Genomic DNA, 20322 nt, shown 5'->3' with positions numbered 1-20322 from the left:
GTTTAGGAGAAAAAAAAATGTAACACATTTACCAAAACATACATACATACATTTCCCCTTCACTTTAAATGTCTTTTAATCCACAGTAAAATCTATCAGGGCATCGTCAATGCATGAGAAATGCAGGGGTAATGTCACTCATTAGGGTATATTCCTCTGTCTCACAAAATGTCTCTGAATAATTTAAAAGTGTTTGGTGAAGACACGCTTCCTATATATTCCAGAAAGATGGCAGCACTATGAGTGCACTGTCCAATTTAGTGCACATAACTGAGTAAAGAGATTCAAAGGGAGGCAAAATTGCCTTACTAGCATGAGAGGCTGAAAAGAGACCTAAATGACGGTAACATTAACCAAGATGGCATTAACCATGGTCTTTTCCATGCCAGACTAATCTGACAGTGCTGCACAACAGACATGACCAGTAAGCCAATGTCCTGTGCACGTAAGAAAACAATCAGCAAATGGCAAGAGGTGATATCCATGCATTCATATGAAGCACAAGGCAAATCAGATGAATAACTACACATAACTTCACTGCAAAAGGATATTGAGGGGGGGAGCAGCCAGCTTCATCGAATACGGTCCACTGTGAACTCGACAGAGTGGGATACTGCATAGTCGAACTACAAACAGCAAACAGCTCATCACAAGTGTCAATGCATGTGTCCAGTGGAACTAAATAAGAAACAGCATAAGCCGTATATACTGCATCACATTCTTGACAAACAGGCAAGTGCATGGGTGGTACCCATCTAAAGAACTCTCCAGCCCTGAGTACTTAGTTCCAGCAGTGAAGGGTTCTGGTGGCACTGAAATGCTGTTGCGGTGTTAAACGCAACGTACCAAAACAAGTTATGTTTAATACACAGATATTCAAGAAGCAGTTGGGGAGAATCCCTTCTTTCGCAGTCATGGTTTTCATCCAAAGATTTGATTCCAAGTGTCTGTTGAGGGCAACTTTTCACTAGCAGCCATGTAGCGAGCAAAATAAACAAGCTTACACAATAAATCTGCTTTGACAGATATGCAGAACTACACTCCTGCTGTGCTCGTGTTAAATTATTCACCATAATTTAGCATTACCAGATGCTAACAAAATAAGGCAGAATGAAGTTCTGCCCATAATGGAAAAACTGCACTATGCAAGAGTGTGTTTTTGACCTGGAAGAAAGACTGTTACCAAACCTGAAAAGAGCATGGAAATTATTCTAGCCAGCAGTCATATCATCCTGCAACTCACAACTGGCAGCCCACTGAAGCTCAGCAGGTGTGAACCTGGTCAGTACCTGGATGGGAGACCTCCTGGGAAAACCTAAGGTTGCTGCTGGAAGAGGTGTTAGTGGGGCCAGCAGGGGGCGCTCACCCTGTGGTCCATGTGGGTCCTAATGCCCCAGTATAGTGACGGGGACACTATACTGTAAACAGGCGCCTTCCTTTGGATGAGACGTAAAAACTGAGGTACTGACTCTCTGTGGTCATTAAAAATCCCAGGGCGTCTCTCGAAAAGAGTAGGGGTGTAACCCTGGCGTCCTGGCCAAATTTCCCAATGGCCCTTACCAATCATGGCCTCCTAATAATCCCCATCTATGAACTGGCTTCATTACTCTGCTCTCCTCCCCACTGATAGCTGGTGTGTGTTCTGGCGCACTATGGCTGCCGTCGCATCATCCAGGTGGGGCTGCACACTGGTGGTGGTGAAGGGGAGTCCCCATTACCTGTAAAGCGCTTTGAGTGGAGTGTCCAGAAAAGCGCTATATAAGTGTAAGCAATTATTATTATTATTATTATTCTGTGTAAAACAGTTTGTCAATATACAGACTCTGAAACTTCCGGCTCACCGATTTCAAATATGATACAGGTGTGCACGGAATGGAAAAAGACCCGGATAGGTGGCTGTGGTTATACTGGTGAGATGGTTGTGTTTGAACGTCGGTCCCCGTCACGCTTATGGGGCTGTGGTTGTGCTGTGCTTAGGAAAGAAAGCGTCTTGACCCGCACACCGCGCACAAAAGCTGTTCCAGCACACAGGCCCCCGCGTCAGGTTACACGTTGTGCTGGGATGGGAAAGAACAACAGATCTTTTATATGCGAGGGCTGCCTTTTCCCGTTTCTGCTCCCTAGGCCAGAAGAGACAAGAATGCCTTTCCTGACTGGCCTCAAGCGGAGCCCTTCCCCTCCCAGATAAAGGCCTAGGCAGGTCTGTTTTAGCAGCTCTAATCCCAGAATTCCCACACCTGCCAGAATCAGGGCATCTTCCAGTCCTGCTGGGGGGGGGGGGGGAGCTCAATAGAGCTTGAACCAGTACACGATCTCTTGTTATAGCCTGGGGAACACACAATGAGCCCAATTATCTCACAATAATGTTTCATCTGATGTATGACAATGCCCCATGATAGGTTTGTACTATAAATATCTGTGAACGTTACACTAATTGTATTCGCTTTGGCAACATTGCAATTCATTGGTCGGGCCAATAAAGCTCTTTGAATTTGAATATAACAACACTTCAGTCTGACGAGTGGAGGGGAAAAAAAAGTGTACTTTATCTAGTCACATGTTTAAATCGTGTCACTGATGCATTTCCAAATGACTTGAGAGAGAAAAAATCGAGTGTGAATTTCTCCAGCAGAGGAGAGAAAAAAAAACAACACTGCCACTTGGGCACAATTGTTGGATTAGCACACTTACTGATAAAGAGATATTGGTCCATGAGGTATATTTCCAAGCCACCAGGAAGAGACTGTTTTGCTGATGGTGAGTACAAACAGAAGTAAGAGCTCACTTTTAGAATAGCGGAGCCAATGAAGGATGCGAGAAGCAAGGAAAAGGAAAGGTGCGACATGCTTCCAGTTGACAGTGCCTTCATGAGAAGCATAATGACATATGACTGCCTTGTGGTGTTGCAGTAAAAGCTTGCTAGCACAGAGACAGAGCACATCCATGTTTCAGGGGTTTCTAGTATTACCTATACTGGACATTATCTATAACAGAATGGAACTGAGCCAATAAAAGAATGGCCTTTTCGAAAACACTCAGCACAAGTGCAACTCGAGCGACAAGAACACTATTATCCAATATTTTCCCAAAAGAGAAAGACTGCAGCTGGCAGTAATAATAATAATAATAATAATAATAATAATAATAATAATTGCTTACACTTATATAGAGCTTTTCTGGACACTCCACTCAAAGCGCTTTACAGGTAATGGGGATCCCCTCCACTACCACCAATGTCCAGCCCCACCTGGATGATGCGACGGCAGCCATAGTGCGCCAGTATGCTCACCACACATCAGCTATCAGTGGGGAGGAGAGCAGAGTAATGAAGCCAATTCATAGAGGGGGATTATTAGGAGGCCATTATTGGTAAGGGCCAATGGGAAATTTGGCCAGGACACCGGGGTTACACCCCTACTCTTCTCGAGAAACGCCCTGGGATTTTTAAAGACCACAGAGAGTCAGGACCTCGGTGAAGATGGTGGTTCCCTTCATCTTTGCTCCAGCAGGGATGGCTTTTACAGGCAGATGATGAATTTGGATGAGAAGAAGTGTAAAGGTGTTTTAAATGACACCAACTGCTGCAGATGTCTACCAGGCCACTGCTGGTGCCACTCCAGGGACGTCTTTATTAATGCTCGGCTTCACTGGCCTTGCAGCTTCAGTTTGCAGGCTTTGCATCTCAACATACTAGGTAGAGCTGTCAGGCATCCCTGCAAGTTACATAACCACACTGCACTGGACGACTGCGGAGTACAGGGCTAGGCAGCACAGGAGTGAAAAACGTCTCTCCCCCTGAACCTCGAAAAGGCAGGAGCACAGCTGGCTGCCCTCAGAGGGCAGGGAGCCGACAAATCACTCAGGATAGGAAGTCTGGCTTCAGTAGACGGTCAACAAGTCTATGATCTGAATAATTTAACACCGAGATGCAGATACACAGAAACCCAGAAAGAAAGTGTCTCTGAGGAAACATGACAGATTGAAACAGAAGGCAAGTTTTACCTCCTCTAAATTCTTATACGTGTAGTGTAGATATAAACATACATGTGGACATGTACAAAAAAGCTAATGTCCACATACACAGGTCTATCTGCTTCTAAAACAATTAATGTTGAAAAAGAAATGTGGCATTTATATTTAGGAAAAAGCCCTATATAAACAGGGAATGTCGTATTACATATTACATATAATCAGAGAGAAAATAAGATACGGAAAACAGTATAATTATACCTTAAGAGTGATACATGTCTGTGACTTGTGTAACATAACGAAAAAAAAAGTTTTTTTGAAATAAACTTCTGAAGTGCTGTATGCAGGGATGGTTAATTAGGAATTCCCTACACAAAAAACAACAAAACCAAAGGTTTTTACAATCAGAGCATGATTCAAACAGTAATTGCAGAAGATCTTTCTGAAACAAAGATAAACACAACAGTTCCCATTATTGTCCATGCCCACTACATGTTCAAAAATATTAAAGAGCCCATATTAATTGCTTAGTAAACAGTAACTCACATTTAAAGCATATATACTGTAGCACAGAAACATTATAGATCGCTTCTGCAGTGGATCACAAATGTATATTTTAAAATAGGCAGAAACCTATTTGGCATTCGAAGATTAAAGAAACCATTTCTAGAATCCCAGTAGATGATTAGACTTCCTGATAAATACTGAAAACATTCAGGATTAAGATACAAAAGCTTAAGATGAACATATAACTTTATTGTCCATTCAAAAGGGTGGAAATTTGTCTTTGGCATCACCGGACAAAATAACAAAAAACCCAATAACACTCAACATAAAATAAACACACATTAAAAACAAACCTAGTCCTAGACATGTGACAACACATACATGTATAAACATCCCACTGTGTCTATATTACACTATCATTACACTTAATCCGATGGCTTCATAATACAGGAAACAGTCATTTAGCTGAGTTTAATATACCGATTGCACAGGAAACAAAGGATCTCTTGTATGAATTTTTCTTGGCCACAGGCATTCTAAAATGCCTCCTTAAAACTCATTATTCATATCGTATAGAGCTCTTCGAAGGGAAGGGAGGTAGGTCACAAAACCTGCTCGCATGAATTGAGAGAATGCACCGTGATATGATCCAATACAGCCACTACCGGAAATTTTAGAAAGTACTGTATGACTGGTCTCTCTATACCTATTCGATCTGCCTAATCATTCAAAGTTACGGACTAACAAATCACCTAGCACCCATATCTTTACTGATATATTGGGTAAATAGGGTCTGTCTGAGGCAATCAAAACTTTTAACTTAAGGTGTTCCACTCATACTGCATATGGTTTCTTTGGTAGCACATTCCTGATGACGACTGTTTTGTCGGGACAGTCAGTTGTGGCAGTGGTCCGTTCACGGGGACCTGACAGACAAGATACAGTCGCTGTCTTTTCTGTGAAGCTAGTGAGAGGAGCCTGTCACTCAGAGCAAATCTATCCCAAGTCCAAGTCTGGATACACATATAAAAATATGAAAAAAGCAGAAGAAAAAGAGCATTCTACAGAAAAGGTAAAAGGGAGCAAGATTTAAAGCAGACTACCTCTCTGCAAAGTACCTCTTTTTTTTCATGATTTCAACTTTTTTTTTTACAGTATTTACCCTAAAACCAGAGCCCACAAGTACAAGGAAGTTGTAACATACTTTATATACTGTAGTACAATGCCAAAGTATTGACAAAGTATCCCTAGCTATAGGCACAGGTGAAAAAAGATATGAGAATTGCCAAGGTAGAAAATGGAGCCAAAAAAAAGCCAGTGATTCTTTTCTGTACTACAACAGTGAAAGGAATGCCAATGTGAAAATAAATACTTCAAGATAATAGGGGGTTAAGGGAGAAAAATAAATAGTAAGAATGCTAAATGAATATGTCAAGCAGGTTTTTGCAAGAGAAGACATCAATAACATTCCCTGTTTTAGAAATAGCCCTATCAGTATTGGGTAATTTTAACAGAACTGGTCCTGAGGTTCTACATGAAAAAGTAAACGTAAACTAGCTAAATAAGTAATAAATGGCTGGGGACTCAAGGCATTTTCCCGGTCGTACTTTAATGAACAATGTTATTCATAGACTTGTATAGAGGATACTGTGCATCTCATGTACCATTTCATTAAGGAAGGAGCTGTACCCACAAATTGTAAAATTGCAAGTGAATTACAAACTGAATTCAAATTCTACATTAGCATGGATTTAAATAGGAAGATCTTGTTAGATAACTTAATATAATTCTTTGAACCAGTTACACAGGTTGCTTGTTGTGAGCACTTAAGCAAACAACATGATACTGCATTTAGATTTCCAGAAAACCTCTATAGGGGTTAATTGTGAAATTAAAAAGGACTCTTATCCAAGGTAATGTACACAAATGGATGAAGAATTAGTTGACAAACGGGAAACCGTAAGGATTATAATTAAGGGATTAAGGGACATAATCCTTAACTGCTGCTTGAACCTGCGCCGTTATCAACGATTTAGATTCTGGCTTAGATTGCAAACTAGATAAATTAGCTTGTGAAAACAAGAAGAAGCCTTAAAAAGGGGTGAAAGTTCAACAAACAGGATTCCTGGTCTCATCAAACTCTCATATATGGACAGGTTAAAAGTGCAAAAACTCTCCAGTCTTAAAAATAACTGACACAAACGTTGATTAAAATGTCTAATAACCCACACTGGTATAGACAGAGGCAACTTTTTCAGAGTAAAACAAGGACATGGAGTAACAGCTGCAAAGTACAGTAAACCCATTTAGGACAGACAATAGGAAATGCCTCTTTACACAAAGAGTGGTGAGTACCTGGAACAGACTTCCAAGAAATATGGCTGAAGCCATTCACCAAACACCAGACTCCTTTGAGAAATATCTAGAAAACATTTGACATTCTCTTGGCTGCTTAAGGACCAGAAGAGCTTCTACTTTTATACACCTTTTCTTTCAGGGGGGTTCTCTCTGTACAAGATGCTAAAGGAAGCACGGTCAAGGAAACTCGAGGAGGCAACTAAATGGATACTGAAATAACTATAGTGTGTGTGAAGCAAGCTAAGCAACTAACTTTGATAGACTTTGAAATGTTGTGTGTGTGGCAGGAAGAGGAGGACTGCCTTTTCTACAAAACACTGTGATCATATTTCTGTTAATTATCTTTGCATATAGTTACTGTATAAGCACATAGTCAAATCATCTCGGAGTGTGATTTCTGTAGCATCAGCACCTTGGATAAGCATTAAAAAGGAGAAATTAATTTAATTTAGAAATTAAATTAAAGGGGGAGTTAAAGTTCACTGAACCGGATATTTTAAATTAATATTTTAAGTGCAAATCTGTTTAACAAGAAAATATCATACAAATTAAGTTGTAATAAAAATTATTTTAGCGCATCAGTAAAACAGAGACATCTAGAAATGAAAGGCAAAGAAAACGTACCATATTAAGAACAATCCAGAACAACAAAGTAACTTAGTGAATTTTTTAACTTAAATATGTCTGGGTGTGGATTTCAATTAAAATCAATTAAGACTGATGCAAAGAATAATTAAAACCTGCTTTACCAGTAACAGTACTTCCCACAAAACAAATGAAAATCGATGGGTAAGAAAATGTGATGATTTCAAACAAATAAAGATGCACATATTTATATAGACATTTAACGTCAAGCCATCTGTCTGCCCTCTTATCTTTCTGAGGGATGAGAAGAGTGGGGTGCCAAGGAAGATGGACATGGGAAGATTTTTAATTTCGTTTTTATCCTTATTGTGTATTCCAAACCCAGTGTCCAAAACAGTGTGCTGTAAGATCGCATTGGCTGAGCTCCTTTCATTAATGCATGAGAGTAACTGCAAACACTTTTGATCTTCAAACAATGCCCTTCAGAGATTCCAGATCAGAAAGCTTTTGACGAGGTATGCCTTTGAAGCATAGACTAACTCTTCAGCTCAAATCAGACGCACGTGCACGTAGATAAAATAACGCGTTGGAAGATATGCAGAAAAAATAAACAAGATTTTCCAATAGGAATGACTTTGGTTTGGGGACAAATTGGTCATTAGAGATCACCACTGATCAGCCTTAGTTATACAAATGATCTGAACTCTAGTGTGTATATATCTATAAAAAAAACTTTTCAATTTTGCAGCTCAAACAAATATAGAAGACATATCCTATTATAGGTCAGTCAGATCTTCCAAACAAATCCAATGCAATGGTAGGTAATTAAAATATTAAATTATTAAATTGCGTAAGCATGCCTTAAGGAACAGAATCTTCATCAAAGTTTGACTTGCCAATTCAAGGCCAAAATATTTATTGACTATAGTCATGATCAGCACACAAACTAATTTGCTCAATTAGCATTATTAACCGCCCTGATGCAAATTTCTAACATTCTACACAAACATTATTACTCATTAAAATACATTTAATATTTTCCTGAAACCATATATTGCCCCATGCCTTAAATAAAATCCTTTTTGTGATGGACTTACTTGCTGTACTTACTATTTATCCTTTGAGCACAAAACTACGCAGTAGATGGCACACTGTAATTTAAAATGTAGTATTGTGTTTTGTTATTGTTACAGTAGGTTAGTAGAGCGCATCAGTATGTTTTTTTTAATGACACAATTTATTTTACCCAGAACACACAGCTTAGTTTGGCTTAGCCTGCGATTTGATGGAAACGATTTACTGTACTTAAATCTACGGATGAGCTGGTTTGTGGTTTTTGGGAGACAGTAATTCGTGCCCTCCAGAAACCTACACAATTCCCATGGACAACAACAGCGGAAACTGAACAGTGTCCTTCCAGGATCGCAAGCCTTTGTAGAAATAAACAGTGGTCGCATAAGTCTTGTCATTGCATCTGGGACTGTGCTCCCCACGGTCTCATGTATATGCGCTAGGTTTCAGTGCTCCATGGGGCACTGTATTCACGATGCAGATGTCGAACAGCTCAACCAACTTTATTTCTCCACAGACTGTAAGTCTACACCAGAACTGAAGCTCTCCTGTCGAAGGACTGGCCATCATTAGTATGTTCCCTCATGCTCTCACCTAGGCTATACTTTAGGAGGGCTGGTATTTCATTTGCTAATTTCCCTAAACCCCAGGATATCTGATAACCGGCAGATCCAGTGTGGGAGGCTGCAGACTTGCCTTCGGCGAGACCTGTCAGCACAGATCAGCGCCGGGTCAGACGGAACATGCATGACATGATGGGAGATGGCCCTGGCGCGCCCCCCTGCGTCTTCAGCCACTGGGACAACACACCGTGACAGGGCTGCTGGCCCTTCTCGGAGACCACAAACAAAACACTGACAGTGTGCAGGACTCACTTCTTCACATGCTCTACTCTTCTGGAACAAGTTCCGACATGAGGTTTTGAGGTAAGCCAGTCATATCTTAGATTTAAGTTTAGAAAAGTTTCTTTTGATCGCTATTTTAAAGGAGTTAAATCGCTTACTGCTGCTAGTGTTTCGTAATTACCTTTATGCAAAATTGAATGCACATTTTTTGGATCATATAAACAATTTTTAACCTTCCATAACCATGAGAAAGAAATTATTACATCTTTCAAACACAACGTTGAGAAACAACCTTACAGATAAAAAGAAAGACCTTTTAACCAACTGATAACCAGGCTGACGTTACAATTTATATAATAAATAATACAGTTTTTTTTCCTTTGCTTACTTTAACTGGTCAGCCCCGCCTGTGGAGAACATCGCGGAGGATGAAAGCTCAAAGACACGTCTTTTCTTTCGAAGATCTGTACTCTTTTAGAGTACAGGAAAGGTGTTTTATTTTCACATCACCAGAGCGGCAATAATGACCTTGATACTCGTGTTCAATTAAAGCGCCGCCACGGCTTTCTCATTCCTCTCCTCCCCCCCAGCTCCTCCTCAAGCTCTTTCACTGGTGAATGCTGACGAATCGGGACCACCGCCTTCTTTCAAGGGAACATAAAAGCGCACTCCCTAAACCCCCTGTGCCAAGCGGTGTCTGCCACAAAGGTTATGCGCAGCCTTTGTTGCTGTTTAGATCAATGTTATCCCTTTTTTTTAAAAAAAGGGCCCTTCACACAAAGAGGTCCAGACCCTGTGAAAGGGTTAAAAATTGCCTGCCACCGGAGCGCCCTGCCTGCTGGTAAATAGGAGTGTCATTCATGCTTTCTGAGCCTCGGTAAATGATCTTCTGGCAGCCTGACAAGAGGATCAAGTCAGAGCTCTCAGGGCTTCAATTAACAGCGTGCCATTCAGGATGGCCAGGAATATAGAAGCCAGTATTTTTCCCCCCTTCTCCTTCTTCTCCAATAAAAGCCGCTCCTGGTATCAAAACGAGAAGGTGCGGCTGTTTCTTTCCTCTCTTAAGCTGAAGAAGCATGGGGTTTGAGCCGAAACACAAAACTTTAAAACTTTTCAGGACCTTAGCCAAAAATACCTGAGAAAAAGATGTTCCCTGAAATGCAGAGGAGAAATCCGAATGTCCTTGTTTTCATGGGCTATAATTTCTAATTATGGAGCTATATAAAAAACGTAAAACCGTCTAATTATAAAAGAATACAGTGGTTTGTACCAGCAAATGAACAAGCATCTTCGAACCATAATGCTGGAATACAGGTCAAAAGGCAAATTTTGCACCATAATGTAATTGAGCCAGAAACTCAAAAACACATGATTAAAGAGACACTCCTTGGACATGCTCACACCTGAAGAAGGCTCCACGGCCGAAACGTTGCATTTTCTTTCTTCTTTTTTTCAGCATGGAATAAACCTATTACTTGTTCCTTTGCAGCCTACGCATGCTGACGCAGCTCCCCACCTGAACTACTACTCCTTGGACACGATGCAAACAACGAACATAAATCGCGACACACAAACCTTCACATGCAATAAGTATGACCAAAAATGGTGATGCTGTTTTGTGCAAAGAATAAAGCAAAGGCACTATGCTTATCAGTCATGTTTAAAGGAACCAACAAGTAGATTCTATTTATCTTCTCCGGTATATCAAAGTGTGGGGGTGTGGGGATTCAGTCACATATATAATGTATACAGTTTCACTTGTGTATGTTGCGTGATTCCTTAATTTTTCATCCCTTCTTACTATTACTTACTGGCCCAACTATCTAGCAAAGAAAATGAAAAACTACGGACATTTCACAAACACAACAGAATATGAAGTGAGAGAATGCATGCAATTTAAGACGGCTCTGAAAACTATCAATAATATTACACTGACAGTGTGTTACTACAGATCAATTTCCCAACCATCTGCAAGGGAACAACTGAGGTTACACAGAAAACAGCGCATAACGAGTGTGGAAAATAATAACTTGAAAAACGTGGAATTTCTAAAACTGTGACTTACTTGTGCATCTTCAGCAAATATAAGTTAAATTCCTTTAAGAAAAAAAAAAGGTGTATCCTAAATGCATCAATTTTGCAAAAGCAACCCAAATAGTTTCAATAAATGAACCCTGATCAAAGCTTGTCTCCCTCTTCAGAAACCATCAAAAACAAGCAGATCTCAAATATAATTTTAATAGAAACTGGGGTAGAAAAACCCTCCGGCTGAGACAACTGACTTTTCAAAGTTGCCAGTGTGTCCTGACAGTTGGTAAACATAACCAGGCATCAAGAAGGGGTCATTTAGCCTGTTCCCCAGAACAAAATAAACACTGAGTTATTATAATTAACAATCTTCAGCATAAACTGTTTTGCTTTGCCATTTTAACTCTGCTGGTTTCCATTAAGGGCTAATCAAAACCAGAACTCCCCCCCCCCCCCCCCAAAAAAAAAGAAAAGAAAACAGAAGAAAATCTCTTTCCACTCATGAAGAGAATCGCCGAAGGAATCAGAAAGCTCACAGCTAATATAGGTAACTATATAGGTAATATAGGGCCTTCACAGACTTTGGTTTGAAGATGCTAGAAACTTTTTGAAAGGGGGTCTTCTAAATCACTAACAAAATGTGAGTGCTGACTTAAATTACTGTGTGCGGTCAATTGAAAGGTTTTTACAAACCTACTCACTCATTGAGATGATGCTCATCTTGGTTTCTGAAGTTTTAAGTGAGCTGAGAGGACAAGACTGCCCTTAGATGGAATGCACCCTCTTTTAATGAGACCAGGGGCCTACCTACTATTCCAAGAGGCCTCCCAAATGCAATAATTAGCCTGTCTTTTCATATTATGTCAGACGGACGCTATTCATTAGAACATCTGGATCAGTAAGACCACAGATTCGCCTGGACAGTTATTTACAACAATAAGCCGCACAGAGCTGTCTCTCAGAACATGTTCTACTCATGCAGAAACATCAGAGTAGCCTGTTTGCAGAACGGTCTCGTCAGGGATTCAGGGCTCATTTTATTAAGACCTCAGTTTAGCTATGGGAAAATGTTCCAACGTTTTGTGTGCGTTGACTAAACCATGTTTGCCTTCAATGTAGAACATGTGGAGGCAGCATGGTGGTACAGTGGTTAGCACTGCTGCCTTACAGCACTAGGACCGTAGGTACGCTCTGCATGGAGTTTCCTCTGAAAGCTCTGGTTTCGTTCCACAGTCATAAGACATGCTGGTAGGTTAGTGTGTGCATGTCTACGTCTGCCCTGTGATGGACTGGTGTCCCACCCAGGGTGTATCTAGCCTTGTGCCCGCTGCTTGCCGGAATAGACTTCGGCTACTCTGTGACCCTGGACTGGACGATGTGTTGGAAAATGCCTGGATGTAAATTATGTTCGATCCCACATCTTGTTTATGGAAAGAAACCGTCTTTCAGACATTGTTAAAAATGTACTGGCACAGTGCAAACCAGCTGCTTGGCTGGGCAGGACTGTATACTGCATAATACAAGATAATTTACATTTACATTGTGCGTTTTGACAACAAAAAGTAATCTCAGAGAGGCAAAGTGAGATTTATCAATAGAAAAAAAAACTCCAAGTCCAAATATCATTTGGAAGGCAGCGATTCCACAAACATGGAGCTTTATCGTTTACTGTAATATGTACCAACCCCTGCTTTACACAGTACTCTGCAAATAGCCAAGCACCCCAAGCCATAGCTAGAGGTCCATATCAGATAAAAATAACTGTGGAGGTAGAACTTGCGGTCTTCCTGGATGACATTAAACAAAGCATTAAGACCACACAACAGCTTTGCATGACAATACGGTTTATTTATCCTTAATAAAATATGAACTGTTTTAAGTCAAAACAGATGGACGAGTTACAGAGATCACAAGTATCCCACACTGGGGTAAAAATAGAAGGCAATTCATTGGTTTAGCAGCGACTGTTCCACTCGAGCTTCGAAGGGGTACATTTGGAACAGAATTACCTGCTTTTATTTCATCTTCGTTTTGTTTTGAAAGAAAATGAAATAAAACAGCAAGGAAAGACAGGAGAAATCAGATCCGGTGTCACCAAAACACTTAAAAAAAAAAAAGAAGAAGAAATGAATCATCCTAAATTGTATTATTTGTATCTAAGCAGGTCCTGACCTCTCTCATGACTTCCATTCTTGTCTAGATTCTCACAGTTGAAGAATCTTTTTTTTTTACAGGCACTGTAAACACAATCCGGCGAAAAAAAGCATTAGCTCACCGAGACGTGAGAGCTCCGTGTGGGATATAGGATGGCTTGGGCCTGTCAGTCACTCAAGACAGCCCCTCGTGTCTGGGAGGACAGTAAGCGTGTCTTAAATGGAGGACTGGCAGCAGCACATAATGTAGCTGCATTGACCAAACGCTGCTGCTGCTGCTGCTGGGATGAAAGAAAACGCTTGCCTGTAGTCTCACTTATTCACATGTCCAGTGGCACGTTTTCCAAATAAAAAAAAAAAAGAAGCCTTTTATGCCAGCCCAAATAAGACTGCCTTCTTCAGGCACCTGGCCTAGATGATTAAATACCACGAGCAGCTTACAGGCGAGAAAGAGGAAGAAAAAAGGGCCTCCTTCTTTCTCTGTCAGAGTAAAGCCTTGATATTTTTTTTTTTCTTGGGCCGTTTCCACAAGCAGGGCAGTTTAATGAGCGGATGCACTTGTTTGGCTGTTTTTCATGCATGTCACTCTTCATGGGGGCCAGAGCCTCTGCCAGTTGCCCGCCACCTGTCTTCCCCAGACTGCCCAAAGAGACGGTCCTCACACCGCAAAGCCCCCCCACCCCCGAACATTCAAAGAGAGGGCTCTGTCAAGTACTGGACTAATCCCAAGACACCAGAACTTAAATCAACCAGACTGGGGAAAAAAAAATAGACTGTACTGTATGCTTTCACCCCTTTTTTTAGCTTCAACATTTAAGCAAACAGCCAATTATTTAAAACAATGCAGCACAATCCGTGTCATTCCACAGACTCACAGTAATACCAGAGTAATGCCAAACCTACAAGACATACTGTGCAATTATGAAACGTCTTCAGAAGAAGAGATAACAGAACTAGGTTTGCATCCGTATGCAAATGCATGCCAGGCACTTATTCCTTCAATGGCTTTTGTTTCTACTGGATTAGTTCTCATGCATAAGCAGCTGCGTAGCATTCATAGTCCAAATACAGTAGTTGGTGCTCCTATCATATTATGAATTACAATGTGGACAATGAGTGAGACTTTGAATGGCCAAATATAAAAAAAAGTGTGCGTGTGTGTGTTTGGTGATACACCCTGTGGTGTGTAAAACTGGAAACACTTCTCATTAAATACCTAGTGCCAACTGTGACTGATCACGATGGCAAACTGGGGACCGCCCGATCTTTTGTCAAGGGTCTGTCTCTATGCAGCCCGTCAACGGACACTTCGATCTGTTTCCTCCTTGCATTCAGACAGCCACAGCCCCTGGCAAGGCAGCGCCATCAGCACTCTCTCTGTGTGAGTTCGGATCTGACATCTGACACACTGTATGACAGGTTAAAACAATCAACTTATTGTGCATTATTCTGCCTCGCATTACTGGGGCCTCAGCATTCCGAAGCACTGCAAGGCACCCAGATGCTGACATGCAGCATTACAGATGACATAATCCTTTCTTTCTTATGGCGCTGTATAGAATGTCCCTCTGGTGTTCCTGGTGTGCAGAATGAAGGGCATCTCTAACCAAAGCTTTCTTTATAGTATGTGCAGAATCAAACACTAACTGCAGCTCATTCAGGCATTTAAACAAATACTTCATCCAGGAAATATATTATCTTTGCATTCTATCTATACACAGTATTCCAGCAATATAAATGCCTTATAAGAAATTGTGAGATCTGATTAAATTTCTTAATTGAATCATAATAGTGGGTTATGAAGTACACTAGAGTTCTGTTGGTTTCACAGTGTATTGAGTTAAGATTTGTTACCGACGATGGCATCATTTTGAGAAAGAATCCCATTTTGCATCCTCAGCAAAACCTGATCAACAGTCTTCACCTGCCAGGCAGACCTTAAGCCTGCACCACCCAAACTACATATGACAAAAAAAAATTACTACATGTCTAAATGCAAATGTCTTTTTCAACTGGACAGAATAAGACCAGTATTTGTACTGCCACACTGGTGCAAAACACCAGACTGCAGGTGTACATTATTTGCAAAAGTACCAATTCTGCTCCTAAAGACCTAATTGCACTAATCACGAGCTTATTTGGACCAATTGAACACTTTTCAAAGGTCATGGGGGGGGGTCTTGATAATTTAAAGACACCTGGACATCACTACATAATAAAGGGAATTTAGGTGACTTCAACACAGTGAACTGCAGTTCTGAAGGAAACCTGAAAGATTCTCCTTCCATGCATCACCGTACCTTCTAGGAAACGAAATTAAATCTCTTCAGAGGAAAAATGCTTTGCTGAAAATTGTATTTTGGAACATGGAAAAGGCTGTAGAAGATCTTGTGCACTGTGCACCAGATACTTTGGTTTGGACTTCAGAGAAGCATGCGTACACATACCATGAATCAAGGCATTTGACAGACAATTGATTTAAGTTCACAGAAAGAAAGCTATAAATTTTACACTTGGAACCTCTAATGACTATTGTTTTTTTTTTTCTACCAAGCCAGAGCTTTTACTGCACAGATTATTTACAGCTGTTTGCTGGGTCAGTGCTTTCATCTCTTCCTAGAAAGCAGACTTGGTCAAAGAACATGAATAAATCTTTCTGGAATTGCATTTGAACACTTATGAAAACTGAAAAGATTTCTAGATTGCAACGTAAAAGACTACTAGTAATTGGTCTGGCAGCATATTGTAATACGTATACCTTCATTTGTACTAGAAAAGAGGGAATAGAAAATGTGAATATTTTTACAGTGTTCAATCCTGGAAATCCACTATTGCTGACAAGTAAACACATTAGTCAATTCATGTGATACTGGATGCTTGCCAGGGCAGAACAGCAATCCCGCTTAAAATATATAAGCCCAATCCTCTGACAGATAAATTATCGTCTGCATGTTTTACTCATTTCTGCCGTTTCCCTCCAAGACCTATTAATCTCACTTCTAGCCGAATCTCTGCCCAGCCAGTCTGAATCACTGCACTGCAGGAGTTCTCACATGATCTATACTGAGGGAGGTCCCACTGTAGCCTGAGAATATGAAAGGGGCTGGGGTCACAAATTAATTCTCAGGAAAACAGTAGTCAACCCTAAGTCATTGTCACAAACAGGCGTGAAGATTTGCCTATTAACACTGAGGCAGGGATCACAGCAGAAATTCTTTCACCTTGGGCACAATCGCTCTTTCCTGCTGTGCTGCAGTGCGCTAGCAGGTAACGGGCACAGTGATTGTTATGACTGTAGCGCCTGTTTCACCTCCAAACAAGCAAAGCACCTAACCTATACCAAGGCTGTCAATGAGCACTATTCTGCTCATAGGCCTCACATGGATATGGGTCCGGCACCAGTCACAATACTCCTCAATGGCCAAGATTGTCTTAAAACAAATCTTAGTATGAGGCTATTTTTTCACAGCCATCTGATAGATGAAAGCTTTGCATGTGAATGATGAAGCGTATGAAATTAAAATGGTATTAAAATGGTTTACTAGAATATGTAAAGCAGATCACTGCAGCCATCATGAATTTAAATGAATACATTTAGCAATATTAAAATGCCCACAAACGTATCCCATACAAAAAACGTTCCATAACTACTGCAACCTCTCTTTTAAAACAAAGACAACTTTTATTTTCTATTCAAAATGGATATACGTCTCTGTATTTCTGCCAATAACCTATGGTCATGGGTTTATAAAGGATTCCTTACGAGAAATAATTAAAACAGTTTGTGAACAAATACTTGTTATGCTTTCGCAATACAACCCTTGCTACACTCCCGACACAATTCAACGTCACCTCAGAAAACATATGTATAGGGTGACTCTAAAGGAACCTGAAACGCCTGTAGAACTCTTACACAAGTAAGAAAAACATCTGAATCCAAACTAGTCAAGGACATATATCACCCTGCAACTCACAACTGGCAATCCAATCAACTGAAGCTCAGAAGGAGTGAGCCTGGCCAGTACCTGGATGGGAGGCCTCCTGGGAAAGCTAACGTTGCTGTTGAAAGAGGGGTTAGTGGGACCAGTATAGCGATAAGGACACTGTACCGTAAATAACGTTGCTGTCCTTCAGATAAAACGTAAAATCGCAGTCTTGAGTGGTAAAGGTAACAGGTCGGTAAAAATGATGGTCTCCTAAGAATCCCCCACCTATGAATTGGCCTCAATACTCTGTTCTCCTCCCTACTGATAGTTGATGTGTGATGAGCGTACGGGGGCACCATCGCCCAGATGGGGGCTACACAGATGGTGGTGGAGGGGAGTCCCCATTATCCGGAAAGCACTTTGAGTGGAGTGTCCAGAAAAAGACCTATATAAGGAATTTTTATTTTATTTATATTACATCTAGAATATATTTTAGAATAGGATTTGGAGCAAGCCACTTGTACAGCAATTTAACAAAGACCTTATAGAACATAACTGTTTCCCACTGATCTGTGTGTCCCTTTACAGTTTACTCTTTCCCAGCACAGAGAAAGACCCCGACTGACCTCAAACAAGTCATAGAATTGCGGCACCCTTGCAAGATGCCATGTTTCACTCATCTCAAACTGAAAACATTTCACAGCACCTGTAGGATCTTTGTCACTTCACACTAGACGTTGCCCCTGTGCCACACCATCCTCTGCTGAATTCACCCTGCAGGCTTGGCAAAGGCCAACTCCCATGACACCATTACCTGAAGGACACTTCCGGATTACCATGGTGACCGCCAACATGCCACCTTCAGAAAACTGCTCCGCCCCTCACCTGTGATTGGTTAATAGCCGCGTGGTTGCCATGGAAAGGGGACTGGCGGTCTTTGTCGCGGTGGTGTCTGCTGCTGTGCTTGCTGCGCTGCAGCTGCTGGCGCAACTTCGCGATCTACCGAAAGGAAACAAAGAGAGCGTCGTCAGAGCCGGCCGCGCAGAGAGACATCTCGCGCGGCGGGGAAAATGGTTCTTCCGTTCTCCCATTGCTCAAACATCAATATCAGGGTGGAACAGAAGCTGAAAGTAAAACTAAATGAATGAATGACAAGAGGAAGGAGAATGTTTATAAATATTTTTTTGAAATGGGTGTGTATTTGAACCAGCTATGTTCCAATTTGTGCATCATAGTAAAAATGAAATCACTATTACAAAAAGCACTGGGCAGTGCTGTATTTTGGTGTGCTTTATGTATTCCCTCCCTGTCTGAAGTTTTGAACACCTTTGCATCAGGAAGAGAACAAAGTCTAATGGCATGCACTGAGTCTCACTGTATTGACTGAAATAAGTACATATAAAAGAAACAGGACACAAAAAACGCCCAACAAAAATCAAACCCTCTCAGAATGCTAGAGAAATAATGGAGATAATCCCTATGTGTTCTACAGCATCTCCGCCTCACAATCACACACTGAACCTGTCTGCTTTAAAAAATATATTTCCAAATTTACCTTTTAATCAACGTTGTAAAAAGGTAGCAAAATCAAAGCAGTGATGGTGGTTCAGGTACTGTGCCACATAATACAAATCCCATCTATAAAAACTATTCCTTTTCTTTTATTTATTGAGAAAAAACAGCCAAAAGCAGCCTGTGTATTCTGCTATGTCATTTGTGTCATGCCCTTGCAAATTTTTCTTATTAAACTTATTTTTTTTCCTACTAAACTCTTCTGGCAACTAATGCTCCAGGGACGCTGTATAAATGGCTGACCCTGTGCTCTGACCCCAAGCTTCTCTCTCCCCATCTGTGTCTCATGGAGAGCAAGCTGGGGTGTGCGAAAAGACAAATTCCTAATGGAAGAAATTGTATATGGCCAATAAAGTGATCTTATCATCATTTTTTATATTTTCTTTTCTGTGCAACAATGCTCATTAAACATTTGACTTTGTCAAGACAAATTTGGTCTGAACAGACATACCTATTCAATCATTAAAAAAATAAACAGACTAACCAAGTTAAAATAGGACTGGTATTCCTAAAATTCCTTATGTTTAGATTGACAATTGCGAAATTTTAGACATTCGAGAAATTTGGGGCTTGCAGTTGGAACGCATTTGCAAAAAGGTCATAACACTTCGACCCTGTGAAATGAACATCCAGACCGGATTATTGCACTGCTCTGCTTTAAACCCCCCGTTTCATGCTCCTTTCTACAGCTTTCTAAAAAGTACAGACACTGAGCCTCAAAACACAAAGACATGAGCAAAACAGGAGACCACATAACTTCAAGTAGGACCTATTCGCACTGACGGCTGAGGAATTTCAGAAGTCACTTTAAATGTTTCTCTATTACAGTCCTTTACTTAAGGCTTGGCCCGGGATAAAAGTGCACAGGGCTATGATAGCCCCAGATTGTGGAGCTCCCAGCAATTTTCAATTAGAGAGGCTGAGTCACTGAATTGGATAGATTATACCATCTGTTTTCTCCTCCTTATTTCTGAAGGAATCAGCGTGAGCCCTAAGTAGTTTACCCTTGCTTCTGCTGAGAAGGTCTTCTTTTCATGACTTACCGCCTACTCTTTATATTCCCATTCTCTTAGACGACTTTATGTTCACTTCTCCAAGCCAAAGTACGCACTGTACTCTGCAGACTTCCTTCCTCTTCCGGAGTCTTTCAGAAATCAGGCAGGCCCCAGCCCCTTCTGTAACCGGACTTTGATCTCGCTCTTCAGTCTCACCTGCCTACTCCATCTCCTCTCCGTGACGAAACTAGCAATGTACACACAGCTGAGCAGGACTGCTCCCTCTCCCTCACCTCTGTCTGGCACCTCCGCG

At 41.0% G+C, this 20322-nt stretch overlaps 1 protein-coding gene across 2 annotated transcripts in view; it reads right to left on the bottom strand.

Annotated features, from left to right (window-relative positions):
• The window catches only part of fam117bb (family with sequence similarity 117 member Bb), a 113206-nt gene that overhangs the window by 27891 nt on the left and 64993 nt on the right, over positions 1-20322 (bottom strand). For both annotated transcript variants that reach the window (XM_069196329.1, XM_069196330.1), the window contains exon 4: positions 18328-18441. In XM_069196329.1, the coding sequence (XP_069052430.1) occupies positions 18328-18441 (114 nt within the window). The remainder of the gene's footprint in view (positions 1-18327; positions 18442-20322) is intronic.

This window comes from Lepisosteus oculatus, chromosome 12 (assembly GCF_040954835.1).
Source record: "Lepisosteus oculatus isolate fLepOcu1 chromosome 12, fLepOcu1.hap2, whole genome shotgun sequence".
Taxonomy (NCBI): domain Eukaryota; kingdom Metazoa; phylum Chordata; class Actinopteri; order Semionotiformes; family Lepisosteidae; genus Lepisosteus; species Lepisosteus oculatus.
This window is presented reverse-complemented; position numbering and strand designations above follow the sequence as displayed.